Raw genomic sequence first — 19561 nt, forward strand, 5'->3', positions numbered from 1 at the left:
ACACACACACACACACACACACATACACACACACACGCACACACACGCACACACACGCACACACACACACACACACACACACACAGTTTAGTACTTTTATTTGGATCACAGCACATTAAAAGTTATACAGACCCAAATACTGATGGACATCACAGACACAATCACACACACACACACACACACACACACACACACACACACACACACACACACACACACACACACACACACACACACACACACACACACACACACACACACACACACACACACAGGTTAGTACTTTTATTTGGATCGCAGCACATTAAAAGTTATACAGACCCAAATACTGATGGAAATCACACACACACACACACACACACACACACACACACACACACACACACACACACACACACACACACACACACACACACACACACACACACACACACACACACAGTTTAGTACTTTTATTTGGATCACAGCACATTAAAAGTTATACAGACCCAAATACTGATGGAAATCACAGACACAATCACACACATATATACACACACACACACACACACACACACACACACACACACACACACACTCACCCCGAGCTACACAAGTTATGTGTGTGTCCACTGTCTTGTCAGGTGTGGATGAGACCACCATTATCGAGGTGCTGGTGAAGAGGAGCAATGCCCAGCGCCAGAGGATCAAGGATGCATACATGAAGGCAGCCGGCAAGGTAACCTCAGAGGCCGACTTTCCATTAGGCAAACCAAAGCAATTGCCTAGGGCCCCGATCAAATTTGTCCTCCATATAGGACCCCAGCTGTCACACCACAAAAAACACACAAAAAAGTAGGCTTGATCTTAATTTGTCACTCATGAAAAGTAATTAAAGATAGGCCTACATACTGTATGAGACAAAACACTAAAATAGCACCAAGAATTGTGTGTCTATATGATGACTTTTGAGGGCCCCATGTTTATAGGGCTGCAAAGTGACAAGATCCGCCCCTGCGTAACACACACACACACACAGACACTCATGAGTATACACACACACACACACACACAGACAGACACTCATGAGTGTACGCACGCACACACACACACACACACACACACACACTCACACTCACACACTTGTGCTCCTGAGCATACACATAACACTTGCACATTTGCACAAACATATTTCTGAACAACTAGCCACATGTTGTTTATACAGTAAGCAGACATAAATAGAAGATCACAGACATGCACACACTCCTTGCTCTTGCCACAGAGTGGTCCTGTGATTCTCTGTTACTTGTTTACTTCATTTTTGTTCAGTGTGCGCGCACGCACACACACACACATACGCACACACACATACACACACATACACACACAGGCACACACAGGCACACACACACACACACAGACACACACACACACACACACACACACTCACATATCACACACAAATGCACGCCCATGCTCATATGACCGTTCATGCCCCCTCCTTGTGATCACACAACTGGAGTGAAGAGTCTTTGTATGTTGATATTTATTTCATTAATCAAGGAACCCGTACAATGGTGAACACACAGTACAGTAAATGTTACCATGAGCCTTAGGTGAAATGTACATCAGCAGTTCTTTGCCATCCATTAGTCTTTGTCTGTGCCCTACAGGTACTGTATGCATTCAATTCTATGAACGCACACACACATGCACACACACATTGTGTCTGTTCCCCTCTCTATGCCTTAAAGATAGCTGGTGGATGTGTTGATCTCTCTCACACACACACACACACACACACACACACACACACACACACACACACACACACACACACACACACACACACACACACACACACACACACACACACACACACACACACACACACTCGCGCTCACGGTGTCTTTCTGCAGCCCCTAGAGACGGCTTTGAAGGCGGCCCTGAAGGGAGAGTTGGAGGACGTGGTGCTGGCTCTGCTCAGGACTCCGGCCCAGTACGACGCCCAGCAGCTCAAACTCGCCATGAAGGTCAGAGGTCACACAGGGGTCACAGAGGTCACTTAGAGGTCACAGGGTTTAGGGCACCAGTCATGTGACAACTGTCTTGAAAACTTGGACCGAGAATGAGGAGGACGAGTTTACTTTTGAGTGCCTGGTGAATCCTACCGCTTATCACAAACTAACTGCAAGTGCCAGTGACGAGTACATGGTGAAATTCAGCAACCAATGAACAACAATGAGATTATTCATCCTATTATTGTTGTGTTGTTTGATGTAATGTAATCAAGTTGATTGTGTTCAAGGTGTTGATTGTAATCAAGATTTTGCTCTCTTACAAGCTGCCCTGTTTCAGCGCTACACTAACTTTGTTACACATTTGCCTCCATATCTGTTTGATGTATGTCCTCTACTATACAGTTCATGTTACTCAAAAGAGTTTCTTCTGGGAGCTTGATGACATCTTACTTTTCATTCATAATGCTTCTTTAGTTCTGTTGAGGGTAATGTGGTGTAAGTTTAGGGTAAATACATGTCTTGCCGTTTGTTATGTTAGGCCTATGCTCTGTGGAAGGATTGGAATTTGAATGTGAGGCCAAAGACACAAAGTGTGATGACATTATGAAAGGCGGCGTCGTTGCCAATGGTACAGTTGGGCTGTTTGACTACAGAGAATGTTAACCACTCTGTAGTCTTCTGGGAGTAGAGTTCTGTCTTCTAATTTATCTAACACAGTTTGTATGAATAGAAGGAGTACTTCATAATGTCTGTCAGCTAGTTGGGAAGTGGTCTTTCAGCTTCAACTTCAACTTCACTCAATGTATCTCCAAACTAACTTAGTATGGTTAGAATCAGGGCTTCGAACCGGTTCAAGGAACGAAAACGAAATCCAGGAACTTTTTGTATTTTACAGGGAACAGAAACGAAACCGGAAACGTTATTATTTTTTATGTTCTGGAACGGGAACACTTATTTAAAAATAATGGTAAGCGGTTAATACCGGTTAATACCGTTCCTTAAATTAAAAAAAGAGGTAATTATTTTCCTGCGCACGTTACCATGACGGCTGAGGTTCACGTCTTGTGTGACATCAGACATTCTCTGACTGAATGGAGAGAGAGCTGTAGATTACAAAGTCTTCACTCCACATCTTAATTAAGAGAAACCACTGTCATACAAAAGGACAGAGTTTGCATTACATTATTGTAAGACATTGCAGGGAAGCGTGTGTAAAGCGCACTGACAATGTTTCGGCGTTATTGGGCATCCATGGCCGCTTCAAATATGCACAAACTCACAATGTCCATCATAGTGCTCCCCGTGACCCAAGTCAGCGTAGAGCGCACATTTTCATAATTGAGGTTTATTCTCTGCTTCTCCGCTTAGGTCGTCCCTGAATGATAAAATTCTGGAGGATATTCTTTTCATCCGCTTGAATAAGCAGTTTTGAATGTAGGCTGACTCATTTGCACTTCCGTCTTTCTTGGTTAACGTCAGTTAGGCCTATTGGGAGTAATCAGCTGACAGGAACGAAATTAACCGTTCCGGGAACAATATTTTTTGGTTCTAACCGGTTCGGGGACGTCAATTTATTGGTGGAACTGAAAACCGGAAACGTTATAATTCTGTTTCTGTTCGGAACGGAACGTTTGGAAAAAAATAACGGTTCAAAGCCCTGGTTAGAATTGAATGCAAATCAATTCAGAAGTAGCTTTCCACCCAGTTTTTTTTATATTTCTCCTTCATTTTAGTCACATTGAGGCTGTTGTCTCTTTTCCAAGTGAGTGGTCAAGTAGATTAACCACTAAAACAAATTTGGAAACATTATTTAAAGTTATACAAAACTGCTATCTTAGTGTTTCTTTTCCTGAATGCCATTTTGAAATGTGTATTTGTGTTGATGTTGGTGTTGCCTGCTTGTTAAGATGTACTTGTATTGCTGTGTGGTCAGTCTCATCAGTGTAATCCCATCAGCTATGAGTTATGGGAAAGTGTCAGGAACGCCTGGTGTGTGTGCTTATTTTGGCTTGTTTCACAGCCACGCCCTGGAACAATGTCTCTGTCTGTTGGTGCTCTGCTGCTGTTTTAGAGGGTTGATGCAGCCAAACAAACATTACAGAGTTCAAATGGACCGAATGTGTTTACTGACTCCAAATATGGAACTAGAGAGAGATGAAGGAAAAATTTAAATTTGATTCATTCTATGTAACTTTTTACTACATTTAATTGACTTATTGAAATAATGTTTTCTATCTCTCTGCAGGGACTAGGGACAGATGAAGACACACTGGTTGAGATTCTGGCCTCCAGGACCAATGCTGAGATCAGAGACATCAAGGTGGCCTACCAACAAGGTGTGTGTACTGTGTTTGGGAAGGGAGTGTTATCCAAAAATGTTTAAATTTTTTTTTTACTAAAGCTGTACTCAAACAACATTATTCCTTGCCAGTTTCTGAATAGTCTTGCGATGAAGATGGGCATCTTTTATATGCAAAATTCTGTTATTATCAATCAGACTTGTGTTTTGATCAAGGGTTTTTTTTTCTGTCATATTTTTTCACATTTTGTTTTGCTACAATAGAATTCAAAAAGGAGCTGGAAGATGACATCAAGTCGGACACAGGTGGTGATTTCAGGAAGGCCCTTCTTGCCCTCTGTAAGGTAAGCATTTACTGTAGGGCACAGGACACATGCACCATTGCCTTTGGTTGTCTCGTCATACATTTCTGTACTCATGTTCAGTAGGTGTATGTGTTGTTGTTTCTTTCTGTGTGTGAATTTATAGTTATATACGTACATAGGTCTGTAGTTGTATAATGATGTACTATATTGTCTTGCTTTTAGGCCAACAGAGCCGAAGACACAGTTGTGAATGAGGATCAGGCAGACAACGATGCCAGGGTATGATGTTTTTATTCTCCTGCATTTCAGAGCACAGAAAAAGTCATAAACCCTTAGCAACAGTAGAGACCTTTCTAATTTGTATCATGGAAGCACATGTACTGCATGTGGCCTTATTTCACCCTTCCAGCTACCACCACAAACCAAATGCAGATGCATCCGCTATATTGGCTTACAATCAACACACACACACACACACACACACACACACACACACACACACACACACACACACACACACACACACACTCACTCACACACTCACACACTCACACACTCACACACTCGCTCACTCACTCACTCACTCACTCACTCACTCACTCACTCACTCACTCACTCTCTCTCTCTCTCTCTCTCTCTCTCTCTCTCTCTCTCTCTCTCTCTCTCTCTCTCTCTCTCTCTCTCTCTCTCTCTCTCTCTCTCATTTGCTGACTGTGTTTCCCATGTAGGCCATGTATGAGGCCGGGGAGCAGAGGAAAGGAACAGACTGCACTGTCTTCATCGACATCCTCACCAGCAGGAGCGCCCCACAACTCCGCCAAAGTATGAGTCCTCAAATATGATCATATTAAATATCATACAGTACCTACTCACTTGGCATTATGACTAAGGAGTGCCTCACAGCTCTGAAAAAGTATGATTATTCCTAAAAGTAGCCCACCGGAAAATAGAACATGAACTTTTAACCTCTTTGTGCAGAGCCTATGTTATAACCTTACTCTCACCAGAATTGTTATTACCAAAGCCTTAATTTAAGGCTGTCTGTAATGTCAAACAATGTTGTTACAATGTAGTTGAAAGAGTAAATATCTGGCCCATCTGCAGAAAGTGGCTACTGTAATTAGTGTTGCACCGATACCATTTTTTGGCCCCGATACCGATACCCAATACCTGGCTGTGCAGTATCGGCTGATAGGATACCATACCGATCCCGATACCACCCTATTTGAAATGTATATACCCTGTATATGAAGGGCCGTAGTGCATACTACTTGGATGTAAAATCATTGCATGGCTTTGTCAGGCTGCTACCTACCTTTGTGGAACCGGAAAAAGACTAATTCAAAGTGAATCCAGCTAAACTTTTTATACTTTTTAAATACCTTTATGAAATAACTAATTTCAAGGCTATTATAGTGTCATACAAGCATCTGTAAATGGTATCGGTGCCCTATTTGTTGGTACTCACCGATACCAATACCACCATTTTAGTGCCAATCCACCGATCCACCGATACTGGTATCGGTATCGGTGCATCACTAACTGTAATCTACTTTTTAATACTCCTTAATGTCCTTGGAGTATCTCTTAAGGATTTGGTCATGCAAATATTTTTGCCTGTGATGAATGCTGTTGTTCGTCAACCTTCACTAGCATGAATGAAATACCGTACAATACAATAATATGCAGTGTACATACCATTGTGTTGTCTCATAATCATGCTGGGTTTTACAGTGTTTCAGATGTACTCCAAATACAGCAAAGTCGATGTGGCCAAGGCCATTGACCTCGAGCTGAAGGGGGATATTGAGAACTGTCTGACTGCTGTAGGTAAGGAAACCGCCATGACAGCATGCCATGAGCTGTGGCCTCATAATGTGCATTGTTCCATTGGTCACATAACTTTAGGTAGGCTACTACCTAGTATTACACTAGTACATTACACAGTCTTTAATAGTACATAATGACTTGGTCATTGTATTCTGGTAACAGCAAATTCATAACAAAGTCCTTGTCTTAGGAGGTAAATGCCCAAAATCGGCACAACATTACTGCATGTCTCATGCCATAAAGGCATTGTTACTTCCCATATACTGTATATGTTAACTTTTAACTCTGTGGTTTGGCATGTCTACTGGTTTTGTTTATTACAGATGTTCCTGTTATAACGTTTTACTGTTCTTTTCTCTCAGTCCAATGTGCTGGAAGCAAACCTGCCTATTTTGCTGAAAAACTCAACGACTCCATGAAGGTAAAATTGGCTGTATTGTTAATAACAGCACAATCTGAATTGTTAATGCATGGGTCTCTTTTAATAGTACAGTAACCGCCGTCTGTTGACATGTCTGTTCAGATTTGTATTTATCCAACTCATGTTAATAATAATAATAATAATGCATTTGATTTAAAAGCGCCTTTCAAAGCACTCAAGGACACTGTACAGAGAGAAACAAAAATAAAACAAGACACATTTACAGAATTTTAAACAAAATAAATAAATGAATTATAAAAATTTTAATATGAAATAAAATAAAACAGAGTTTAAGAATCATAAAGAATAGGCAATCTGAAACAGATGGGTTTTTAGCCTGGATTTGAACAGGGGCAGAGAGTCAATATTGCGGATGTCAGGGGGAAGGGCATTCCACAGCTGAGGAGCAGAGCAGCTAAAAGCTCTATTCCCCATGGTATTAAGACAGGCAGAGGGGACAGAGAGGAGAATAGAGGAAGAGGAACGGAGGGAACAGCAATGTGAATAAGATTAGATAGATAAGGGGGGGCAAGATTGTGGATAGCCTTGAAGGTGTGGAGAAGTATTTTAAAATGAATTCTATATTTGATAGGGAGCCAGTGGAGATGTTGCAGTGCAGGGGTAATATGGTGACAGGAAGGGGTTTCAGTAATTATGCAGGCGGCTGAGTTCTGGACCAAGTTCTGAGTTAGGCACAAGAGTTTAGGTGACGGCAAAATGGAGCTGCCTACAGTACAATGAAACTCTTTTGACTTTGTTTCAGTGCTTTGTAGTGCAATTGCCAGTGCACCTAATATCATGTTTGTCTGCTTAAAGGGCAAAGGCTACCGGGCCAAGATCCTGACGCGCATCATGGTGAGCCGCTCCGAGATCGACATGGTGCAGATCAAGGAGGAGTACATGAAGAAATATGGCAAGTCCCTCTACCAGGAGATTCTGGTAAGCCATTCCCAGAGGAACATAAACATGGCTTAAAAATGGCCATAATGTTCATATAAACACACTGCATGTGTATGTTTAAAGGCAGGAGTAGGCTTGCTGCATGTGTATGCAGACAACTGTGCACGAATTGAATGTACTTCCTGTAGAATTGTCACAGTGCAGCGCATGATACTGGAAATGTCATCTATGGGCAGATGGCCAACAAGTTTGTCAAAAAAAATCTGTTAGTGTTTGACTCTAGCATGATTTCTACTTCACTGACCTCGCGCAAAATGGACTCAAAATTTGCATGGCAGCGCATCTGTACACACAATGTACACATAGGCCTACATGTACTAACCCCAACTCCGATGAAGTTGGGACGTTTGGTAAACAGTGAATAAAATCAAAATGCTATCATTTTCAAAACACTCAATCTATTCATTAGATGGAGAATAGTGAAAAGACAACATATTAAGTGTTAAAACCGAGAAAAAATATTGTTTTGGGGGACATATGTACTCATTTCTAATTTGATAAATCCAACACGTCTCAAAAGAGTTGGGACGGGGATCAGTGAAATTTAGTAAACATTCAAATAAGATAAAACAACAAAGAAGAACATTTCAAAATGAATTGTACTGACGGACAATATAGGTGTCCAGGTATAAGATCATCACAGAGAGGCTGAGTCACTCAGAATTAAAGATGCAAAGGGAATAATTACCATAGTTATTACATACATTTTTGAATTCCCTTTGATTTACCACGATTGAGTGTATATAAGACATATTTTTGTTAATAAAATCATTGTATAGGTTCATGACATCATGAAATATATATTGGCTGTAGTCTCACTCTAATTCCTGGAGTGCTAGAGCTATTGTACTCATTTCTAATTTGAGAAATCCAACACGTCTCAAAAGAGTTGGGACGGGGACAATAAATGGCAGCAAATGTCGAGGAAGACTAAAAACAAAACAAAAGACAACACTTAACAGTTAAATACATTAACCGATGTTTATAAAAAACAGTGTTAATTCCTATCTTGGACATGATTTCACCAGCTTAAATGGTGGGTGTATTCCTTGTCATGTTTTGCAATGTTTTCCTTTCTGTAGTGCTTACAGTGTGACAGGTCTTGACCAAAAACTCACCATTTTATCACATGCTGGTCCTTATGATGGAGCCAAACTGTTAAAACATAGTAGAGAATGCAATTTGACCTTACTATGTGGCAGTAATCGAAGATCTCCCTTCAAAATATAATGCATGAGTGGCTTTTCATGCTGTTTAAAACCCATTTATACCATTCAGCACTGTATTTAACTCTACAGATGAGTGAGAACATCTTAACCAATGCACTACTGCATCCGCATGCCATCATGGAGGCTGACTTTTGAAGCTAGCACTAACACAAGTTGGATGGTCCATTTTCACTGTAGCACAGGATGTGCAATGCTCTATTATTGTCAAAAAGAATGGACTTCTACAACTTCTGCTGACTTCTGTAAGTTTCCCATGTCTTCTGGGTCTATTTCAAGTGAGCTCAGGTGCTTAGGAGAATGTTAAACCCCTGTGTCATTTTCATGCATTAAGCATTCTTAATATGGTCAATTTTCAATAGCTCTAGCACTCCAGGAATTAGAGTGAGACTACAGCCAATATATATTTCATGATGTCATGAACCTATACAATGATTTTATTAACAAAAATATGTCTTATATACACTCAATCGTGGTAAATCAAAGGGAATTCAAAAATGTATGTAATAACTATGGTAATTATTCCCTTTGCATCTTTAATTCTGAGTGACTCAGCCTCTCTGTGATGATCTTATACCTGGACACCTATATTGTCCGTCAGTACAATTCATTTTGAAATGTTCTTCTTTGTTGTTTTATCTTATTTGAATGTTTACTAAATTTCACTGATCCCCGTCCCAACTCTTTTGAGACGTGTTGGATTTATCAAATTAGAAATGAGTACATATGTCCCCCAAAACAATATTTTTTCTCGGTTTTAACACTTAATATGTTGTCTTTTCACTATTCTCCATCTAATGAATAGATTGAATGTTTTGAAAATGATAGCATTTTGATTTTATTCACTGTTTACCAAACGTCCCAACTTCATCGGAGTTGGGGTTTGTATATCCTGCAGCAAGCATATTCCAGCCTTAATTTGAACATATGATACAGGATATAGACGAAATGTATTCATTCATAAACTAAAATAAGTCACTTTTCTCCAATTCCAGGATGACACCAAAGGAGACTATGAGAAGATTCTTTTGGCCATTTGCGGTGACAACTAACATGTCATACCAACAACAAAGGATATTAGGGGAGGATGCCACATTTATCGCAAAAGCACTACAAAGATCACATGCCAAAATAATTTTCACTGTTACATGGTGCCATATTAAAACAGAACCTCACTGACATGGATGGTGTGGATTCTCTTTAATATGATTTGTTGTGTGTATTACTCGTTTTTTTTGTAGTAAAGGCTACTTACTAACACATTAGTTAATATTTTCAACACTGACACTGCATGTCAGTAGCCAAGCTATAAGCTAAGCAACAAAGTACAGGGGACTGTCATAAACATTCTTGTAGGCTATGTAATGTCAACTCAATTTCATGACAGTAAGTCTTAAAGGTAATGCAGTATACATACAGCATATTACAAAACTGCATCACCATTAGGACTACCACAGCAACAATCAATCATCGAATCAAATGAAACAATCTGACATTCTTCCAAAACTTCCCTTTCATTGGAATCCTGAAAAAAAACACATATGTACTTTTCAAGGTAAATGGTGTAACACACCGACCATTTTCCAGGTGAGCACAGTTAGATCTAGGGTTAGCCACCCATTGACATTTACAAACAGTATGTCTTTTCAGATATCCATATCCGGTCCCTGACAAAATACAGATTCAGTGATGCAGGAAGTAGTAGAACATAAATGGACTTCAAAGGCCAACCCATCAGTTCCAGTCTCTGAGAATAATCCCACATGCCTGGCAGCAGCATCCAAGTGCTGTGTGCAAAGGCTTCCATGGACAGCTGTAATATGTTTCACCATGACCACACATTCATTCAGCAGTGTTGGTTCAGAGGCTTGTTTAAAGACCTGTATGCTCAGGCATTAAGAGACTGAAGCATATACCCCACTCCACCCTTGACACCCATAAATATTAACATCAATAGGGGAATATACTGTATACTCAGAGGACTACATTAAGGGTATGTGCACTTGAAGGTGTGAACCATGAGACTTCACAATGAAATGGTCAGTGCTCTTCCTCCCCTGCAAGTCTTCCAAAAGTGTTATCACATTTTATATACTATATATTTACAACAAATAAAAAATGCAAGACAAAATGTCTTAAATGATAAATTAAGAGACTTGAGTTCATAGGTCTGTGTTTTAAGACATATACTGAGAACATTTTTCTTTTCATTTTATTTAAGAGATAAAATTCCCTTCATCTCCACCCGAAATTGGCGCGAGCTGCATGAGCTGTATCTAGTGAGAGCTTAGGTGATGGATGGGTGGAATGTGCATTTTAGGGAGTGAAGTCCAGAGTTGAACTGAGAACTCACCATGGAGATGAAGAGCACTGTTTCTCCTTTTTTCATCTGTGTGCTACAGAAGTTGGAATGTCCTCTGACTCGTCACTGCATGAGAAAAAGTGGTGCAGCTGTTTAAACCACAGTACATTTTGCAGTGTTAATTCAACACATAATAGTCGATTCAACATAGATTGGATTTGGTTTAGAGTACTCTCTACATGTTGAATTAACACTGCATTTTTACTGTGTATCGCTATTCTTCCCTAGACATGCAGCACTGTAACTACGAGATCATTGAACGTCTGTGTAGACCAGTGGTGTAGTCTACTTTTTTATGGTGGGTATACTGTATATTTGAGCATTTTTTTAAGTGGATATGCTGTATATATTTGTGCTATTCTAAATAGTGGCTCAATCAATTAGAAGTGGGTATACTGAAATTTTGAAGTGGGTATACTCCGTATACCTGCGTTCTACGTAGACTACACCACTGGTGTAGACATATCTGTAAAGTGGTTGCGTATGCTGTGAAAATAAACATGTTGTATTTAGCCAAAGACAAAGAAGGTGTAAAGTCAACATCAATGTTCTTGTCTAAACTTAGTTCTGAGACAATTAGCAGTTACAGCCTCTTGTAATAAAAGATGAAAAACAGAAGTAGCAAATAATGAAAATAGGAAACTGATGCGGCTGGCTTGGCATGAGTGGAGGGTTTGCAGAAGTGGAATTATTTCATCATTTGACTTTATTTCATAACTCCACCGATGTTAAACAGGATGAGGGTAGAAGTCAACATACACTGTATGGTTTGAAAGATACTGTAGTTTGTCGCCAAAACAAACTTGATATGCAAGTTTATTCATTGTAGTGTGTGTGTGTGTGTGTGTGTGTGTGTGTGTGTGTGTGTGTGTGTGTGTGTGTGTGTGTACGTACATAGCACATGTACAGTTGGCCTATGTGTTTGTAAGCCAGTGTGCTTCTTCATTCTTTATCCTTCAGGTTATGGCACATTGGGCTTGAGGGAAAAACTGAATTTGAGGAATGGCTCTGCCGCCACCTTGTGGTTTTGCATGTAATTGAAGGCCTAACTATAAAGAGTCACACAACAACAGTGGTCCGCGTCAGCTGTAGTCAGTCAGATGTCTTAATGCAGCATGTGATGCATCAGGAGGCAACTGCATGGAGACGTCTGCTGATGTTTTCCCCCTCTTGTTGTTTTAACTTCTAAAGTCTTGGGTGTTATTGGACACATAGTCCAATACACAACACACCATGACAAAATGAGAAGTTCCTCACAGTTCCAACTGTGGGGGGAGCCTGATTTCTCTGAGGAACCTTTTGGTGACATAAGAGTTCTAAGAAGAACACTAATGTTCCTCAAAGAACCTTAGGAGGTTCTTCAGTGTTCCACTGCAAAGACTTAAATCAATCATGAACAACAAAGGATAATTCAAATGTGAATTTATTAATTTTACCCCTAAGAAGGGTGGAGCTGATTATCTATTGTCAAATACACGTATGAATGAAATGTAACATTGCCAATTGAGAGTCCCACACTCACAAGCTGCATACCAAAGAATTACAAGCAATATCCGTCACCCAAAATAAAGACATGTTCAAGATGTTCATTGTACTGTATGCATCGTCATTCATGAAGGAACTGTATTCCTACCACAAAAATCTTAATAAAATGCTTACATGTAGGCCTACAGGCATCAACACACATCATTTCCATCAAAGCATGATCATCAGTAAGGACTATGATTGAAACTTTTCAGTGTAAACAAAATTGCCAAACAAAGATGGATTACAAAACATAGCTGGCAGTGCAGATATTGATTTAAGAGACATGTGAAGACTTCAGCCTAGCATGTTATAATTTTCTCTTTACCATGCCCTTTTACATGGCAGAGGCCTTCACTGGTACAATCCTTAGAGGACAGACTTCACAGCCAGTGTAGAAGTATGGAAACACTTTCTCAGTGCAAGTGTGTGTGAAGGTGTGTAGATGTGTGTTACTATCAGGGTCAGAGAATGTCAGCTTTCCTCCGTCCCAGTCCAGTTCCACTCTGATCCTCTGGAGTTTCTGCTTCATTGTGAGGCTAGTGTTATGTGGGTACTCATATGCTCCATATCTCCCATTCTGATAATACACAATGCACCTTCCACTTATGAAGAGGAAATCTCCCTTTCTCTGGAGAGACTCAGTCATCGCACCCACTGCCCAGCATGTGTTCCCCACAACCTCCACATCCCAGCAGTGAGTCCCTGATGTAAAGGCCTCGGAGCCCAGCACACAGGCATACTCGTCAAATCGCTCTGGGTTATCAGGAAGCTGCTGTCTCTCATCACCACTTCTCACACTGGTAAGATCTTCAGAGAGGATGAGACTATCAAATGCAGTGTTGGGATCCAGAGTGAGAGAGAGAGGAAATGATACTGCTTTGGAACACATGCATATGGTCATGAACATGCATGTGCACCCACACTGAGGCCTTACTGAGATTACTAAAACACCAAGCCCACCTTTCTCTCAGCGGCTGCCTCATCTGCAGGGCTGAAGGTGTGATCTTTGTGCAGCTTTGAGTCAGTGCTTAATTTGTCAAGCGGGAGGTCCCGGAGCGCAGAGGATGGGGGGGGGATCTGTGATATCTGTCCCAAGGTTCCATCCAAGGTTCCGGAGCTCTCGTCTGAGGTTCCGGAGCTAGCTCCCCCTTGCTCCCCCTCAAATTAAGCACTGCTTTCAGTCTCGACACACTAGACACACCAACTGCTGGTCTTCTCTACAGAACAACTCCAGTTACTCCAGTGCTTTTGGCAGAGGCCAGTCTGCCCCCTCTCCTGCAAGAGGCTCTCACACAGGTTCTTCAAGGCCAGATTTGGCAGAGTACTATCCTTTGACGAGCTCTTCATGCAGACTGAACATTCCCAGACTTGCTTGCCTTTCCATGCCCTCTGCAGGCAGGCTGTACATGCATTGTGGCTGCAGGAGAGGATGACGGGATCTTTGAAGAAGTCAATGCACACAGGGCAGGTCAAATCTTCCTCCATCCTGGAAGCCATTCCTTCATTGCACACACAGAAAAAGAAGAAAAAGAAACAAAGACAGTTTAACTGACCATCTGCAATCTGCAATCTGCAAACAATTGTATGACATATGTCATTCTCAAGTCTATGTTTTGAACAAGTTCCGACATACCAGAATAGTTTTGCAGGTCACAGTAGGAGTGCGTCTTAATATGCGACCTTGCCTCCTCCACTTGCTTCTCATCATGATGACATCGCTGACAACAGCATTATATTTCAATATCTTGCAAATGTTCAATTGTGGAGTATTTTTCTCATTTGCAATTGGGATGGTGAATGAAAAACAGTCCCTCAAAAGTTGTTGTGGCTAGGCTGACAGCTGGGAAACTTTATCGTTTTCTCCACAGAGGAGGGGCCAGGAGGCGGGACAAGGAGACAAGCGCAAGTGGAGGAGGCAAGGTGGCATATTAAGATGCACTCACAGTAGATGTGCCTGTTTGCCACTTCCTCATTCTGCGGGATGGACTAGAGTACTCGGAAGGTGATTGGTCAATTTAACTGAACACCAACGAATCAGATCCTGCTCAGTGAGTATTGGTCTACTATTGGCCCATATGATTGCCATCACTTGGATGAGGGGAGAGAGAGAGAGAGAGAGAGAGATAGAGAGAGAGAGAGAGAGACAGAGAGAGAGAGAGAGAGAGAGAGAGAGAGAGAGAGAGAGAGAGAGAGAGAGAGAGAGAGAGAGAGATCAAAATACTTTGACCAAAAGTTATAGCAGTGTCATCATACTCTCCTGCCACGTGGTGCCAGTTTAGGGCACCACAGGGAAATAGCATCCTTCTCACTGTGAAGCAGACTGACTGCTATGCTAGTCAAAAAGATGTATCTCTCACCTGTCCAGTGGCTGAACTGTTCAGTGGTGTCACCTGTTCATGTCCAGTGTTGGGAGTAACTAGTTACAAAAGTAATTAATTACTGTAATGCATTACTTTATGATGTAACTAAGTAATGTTAGGCATTACAGGGGAAAAGGGCTGTAGGCTACTGTATACTAGTTACAAAGGCAAGTAACTTGAGTAACGATATGTTTTACTTTAACTTGGATTTTAATAGTATTCAGAGAGATGCTATTGCTTTGGAGCACAAAATCCACTCATACCCCTCCTGGTCTGGCCCCCACCACCATCCATAACCAACTCACCATAGACAATAAAATCCCTTTTAAGGAACAGGTCACCAACATCCACAAAAGGTCTCAACAGAGGCTTTATGTGATCCGTAAATTCTCTGCCCTCTCTGACGCCCCTCATCTCCTTTCTATTCTGTACTCCAGCATCATCCGGCCCATTCTACTGTACTGCTAACCCTGCTTCTACAACATGCTCTCCCCCAGCACACAAACTCAAAACAAAAATCACACACTGCTTCCAGTATCACCCACCACCTACATTATAACAACTGATCTCAACCTCAAAGCTGTAATACAGCTCGCACATTCAATAATAAGAGATCACACTCACCCTCTTCATCCACATCTCACACTGCTTCCATCCGACCACAGGTAGGGCCTATAGAACACTCAGATGGCGACCAGCACGCTTCTGCAAAAGCTTTGCATCTGCTATCACAGCACTGAACATCCTCATTATTGGTATGGTCCCCCCTGATAGTGTATACTCATTTAGGCTATGGTGTGGCTGTATGGCATATTGTGTGAATAGCCTATGTGCTTGTGTTGTCTGACAGTATTTGAGTGTGTATGGTGATGTAGGCCTACATATATCATGGTTCTCTGCCCTTGCCTGTTTTGTAGGCCATATCCTTTATGTCTTCATGATGGCTGTAACAAGTTGATGGTGTGAAAACGAAGTTGGGGACAATAAAGGCTATCTATTTATCTAAATCGTAAAATGTGCAAAGTTATATATAATAAATTGAAAGAAGAAAATGAAATGAAATTGGCCATAGGCCCATTGCCTAGGCCTAGGGCCTATAGGCACAGCCTGCCAGAAATAGCCTAAGGCTCAAGGGTTTTCACTGGATTTTTTTTTTTTTTTTAATTCATAGGTTTGAAAGATGTTTACACAGTAATCAAACTAGAAGAACATTTTTTTTTACATTAGGCTAAATAGGGCCTATATAAAGTCGGACAATACATTGAAAGTACAACGTCCTATTGGTGGGAGTGTTTTGATGTGACGTCATTTGACAGCGCGGAAGTACCCGTGTTGGAGAAATATCAAGTGCAGTTTCTTGACGGAGCGCAAGCAACGAGCTGGGTTGTTGTGAAGAATGGTATGAATTGATCATTACTGTTAGCTATAAGCATGTTATTTATGTAAACCGAGAATGTTGTCAAGTTAGCTGAACGAATAACTGTCTTGATTTAGTAAGTGTAGACCTCCGGTTTGAGAACAGCCTATGCATGCTGTCATATCATATGGCTCTAACGATGGCTTGCATGGACGGTATAGGAGATATTTGCCCTTCTCTCAGTCTCATTTGACCGGAAAAACCACCCGTCGGCTGCATGTTCCCATCTGTCAGCGGTGTGCTCACTGCATAGCCCAGGCTAGTCAAATGAGGCAGTGTCTGTGTGCACGTTATAACGCTGTCAACGGCTGTTGTTCAATCGTCATATTGACATTATGCAATCGATTTCTAACAGAATAGCCTGCTTTCCTGGCCGTGGGAGTAATAACTTAAGTGTCTGCTGGCAATGTATTAAACGGTAGGCCTACTTTTATTGAACATTCAGTGCCAGACCCCCTGTTGCATGAAAGCAGAAGCCATAAAGCAGTTATTTTCTTCAGCACTTCACCAATAGACCCTATGTGTATAACCTAAATGAAAAGCACGCTTTGTTTTGTGTTTTTCTTTTTCAGATTAGACTGAAGAATACTTTAGTGCCGTCCCGTCAATAGACTTCAACTGGCTGAATTGCATTTCAGGATGAGCTGAAAGAGCGCCAAGTCAGATCCACTTCAGTCCCCCCATCCCCTTCTCTCTTTCTCTTTCCGTTCTCTCTTCGTCTGTGTCTCTTTCCCTCTCTCTATCCCTCCCTCTCTCCCTATCCTTCCGTACACACAACACCAGCATCTCTCCCGTCTATCTCCACCCCACTGCATCCACCCACACCATCACTACCTCCATCATGAATGACAAGTTGGTGTTCCTGGGCCTGCTTTACTTTATCCAGGGCATCCCCTACGGCCTCCAGTCCTCCCTGCTTCCTGTTTACCTGCGGGGGGCCGGCCAGTCCCTCACCCGCATCAGCCTCACCAAGGCTCTCTTCTTCCCCTGGGTCATCAAGGTGCTCTGTCTGACTTAACCAGTCTTGTAATTGCTTGCTGTTACGTACCTATTAAACATAACGTTAGTAATAGCATCACCACTCTTACACCACTGTACGTCAAGTTTGACTGGGACTAGTGACAACTAGCTCTAGTGTGGATAGTTCCATCAGCAGCATCGATTTTCTGTTAGTTTAAGAAACTGAACATCATAACAAGACTGCTGTGACATTACCGAGAACCTCAAGTACTTACTTAAGTAATAGATCACAGCTTGGCCATTACCATTTTGAATCTGATTGACAGTCCACACACTTGAAATGTTTTCTTAGCCCATTCACTCTTTGCTGAGAAAACTCAACCACATCATAACAACAACGCTATGGCAATAATGAGAGTCTAATCTAACAGATTTAGGCCGCGATCACACCGGATGCGGATTTTATAGTAGGAGGCGGCTGTGGCCTATTGTTTGTTAAATAAAATGGGCGGATTCCGCGTCGGATATGAGATCACTACAGATAAATCAGCTGGACGCGCATTGCGGATTGTAGGTAGAAATCCGCGTCCGGTGTGATCGAGGCCTAAGACATGATCATTTGTCATTTTTTGTGAGCGTAATGTTATAACAGTAGTAGTATATTACTACATTGCCTCCTCTCTTCTTCCTCAAGGTGCTCTGGGCCTCTCTGGTAGGTCGCGTGGGCACCCAGCGACAGTAATGTTATTATCATAAATAATAACAGTAATATGTTATTACCGTTACATCAGCTCTCTTCTCCCCCTCTTCTTCGTCCAGGTGCTCTGGGCCCCATTGGTGGACCGGGTAGGCAGCAAGCGGTGCTGGCTGGTGGGCACTGTGACAGGGCTGTCCCTGACGTGCATGGCCTGCGCCACACTCTCCCCGGACATGCAGTTCACGGGCGTGTGCTGGGGGTTGCTGGCCATGAACATCTTTGCGTCAGTGCAGGTGAGTGTGCCAAGAACCAGGCTGAGTAATAATCCAGGTTAAGTTTAACCTTGAGGTAGTGGTACATCATCATATACAAGAGCCTGGACTCCTTATTGGCTTAACTAAGTGACAGCTGTGGGCAATGTATTATTTAGCAGGTTAACATAGCCAGGTTTATCACTATTCTTGGAATGCTCCCCAGGACATTGCGGCGGACGGGGCGGCCGTGAGACTGCTGAGGGGACAGGGGGAGCTGGGGCTGGGCAACACCGTGCAGGTGGTGGGATACAAGGCAAGCATTAAATCACACATTGCATTTATACTTTGGCTACAAGGCAAGTATTACATTGCATTACATGTATACTTTGGCTACAAGGCAAGTATTACATTGCATTACATGACATCACATTATGTGTACATAATCAACATCACATTACAGTTCACATGGGCTACGAGGTAAAGATTACATTACATTAAAAGAAAAAGATTACATTACAATGCATTACATTAGACACAGGCTATACGGCAACAACCTCATTACATTCTGTGCAGATGGTAGGCTATGTGGCAAGGACTACAGTCCATTTACACTACCATTTCAGTTCGAAAGTTACAGTTACATTACATTACTTTACATAGCATCGCAGTGGTGAATGGCAAGGAGGAGCATTGTTACTCTGCATAACATTGCAGTACATTGCATTATATTAAGGATCAAGGATACAGTAGTTTATTGGTCACATACTGTAAATATAGAGACACTTTCTTAATCACAACATTAATTAGCCTTCCTAAAAAACAGTAGGCTAAGGAAGTGTGTATGTGTGTGTGTGTGTGAAGTCAGTAAACTTAAAAGTAAAAATTATTAGAAGTGTTCAAAATGAGTTCAAACTACTACAAATGACCTGAGGAAAGAAATGTA

The 19561-nt window shown here is 41.6% G+C and overlaps 2 protein-coding genes across 4 annotated transcripts in view; both read left to right on the forward strand.

The window, feature by feature from the left end:
- anxa1a (annexin A1a) overlaps positions 1 to 10222 on the forward strand; it is a 124457-nt gene extending 114235 nt beyond the window's left edge. For 2 of the 3 annotated variants that reach the window (XM_063195772.1, XM_063195771.1), the window contains exons 4-13: positions 624 to 718; positions 1899 to 2012; positions 4246 to 4336; positions 4564 to 4643; positions 4827 to 4883; positions 5333 to 5426; positions 6339 to 6434; positions 6797 to 6855; positions 7672 to 7794; positions 10037 to 10222. In XM_063195772.1, the coding sequence (XP_063051842.1) occupies positions 624 to 718; positions 1899 to 2012; positions 4246 to 4336; positions 4564 to 4643; positions 4827 to 4883; positions 5333 to 5426; positions 6339 to 6434; positions 6797 to 6855; positions 7672 to 7794; positions 10037 to 10093 (866 nt within the window). In that variant the 3' untranslated portion in view covers positions 10094 to 10222. Of the gene's footprint in view, positions 1 to 621; positions 719 to 1898; positions 2013 to 4245; positions 4337 to 4563; positions 4644 to 4826; positions 4884 to 5332; positions 5427 to 6338; positions 6435 to 6796; positions 6856 to 7671; positions 7795 to 10036 lie in introns of all 3 variants that reach the window. The other variant, XM_063195773.1, reaches the window with a different exon arrangement.
- A 6380-nt stretch (positions 10223 to 16602) lies between these two features.
- The window catches only part of mfsd3 (major facilitator superfamily domain containing 3), a 52299-nt gene continuing 49340 nt past the window's right edge, over positions 16603 to 19561 (forward strand). The window contains exons 1-4 of the mRNA XM_063195776.1: positions 16603 to 16689; positions 17280 to 17707; positions 18487 to 18657; positions 18842 to 18931. Of these exons, the coding sequence (XP_063051846.1) occupies positions 17549 to 17707; positions 18487 to 18657; positions 18842 to 18931 (420 nt within the window). The 5' untranslated portion in view covers positions 16603 to 16689; positions 17280 to 17548. The remainder of the gene's footprint in view (positions 16690 to 17279; positions 17708 to 18486; positions 18658 to 18841; positions 18932 to 19561) is intronic.

This window comes from Engraulis encrasicolus, chromosome 3 (assembly GCF_034702125.1).
Source record: "Engraulis encrasicolus isolate BLACKSEA-1 chromosome 3, IST_EnEncr_1.0, whole genome shotgun sequence".
NCBI lineage: Eukaryota > Metazoa > Chordata > Actinopteri > Clupeiformes > Engraulidae > Engraulis > Engraulis encrasicolus.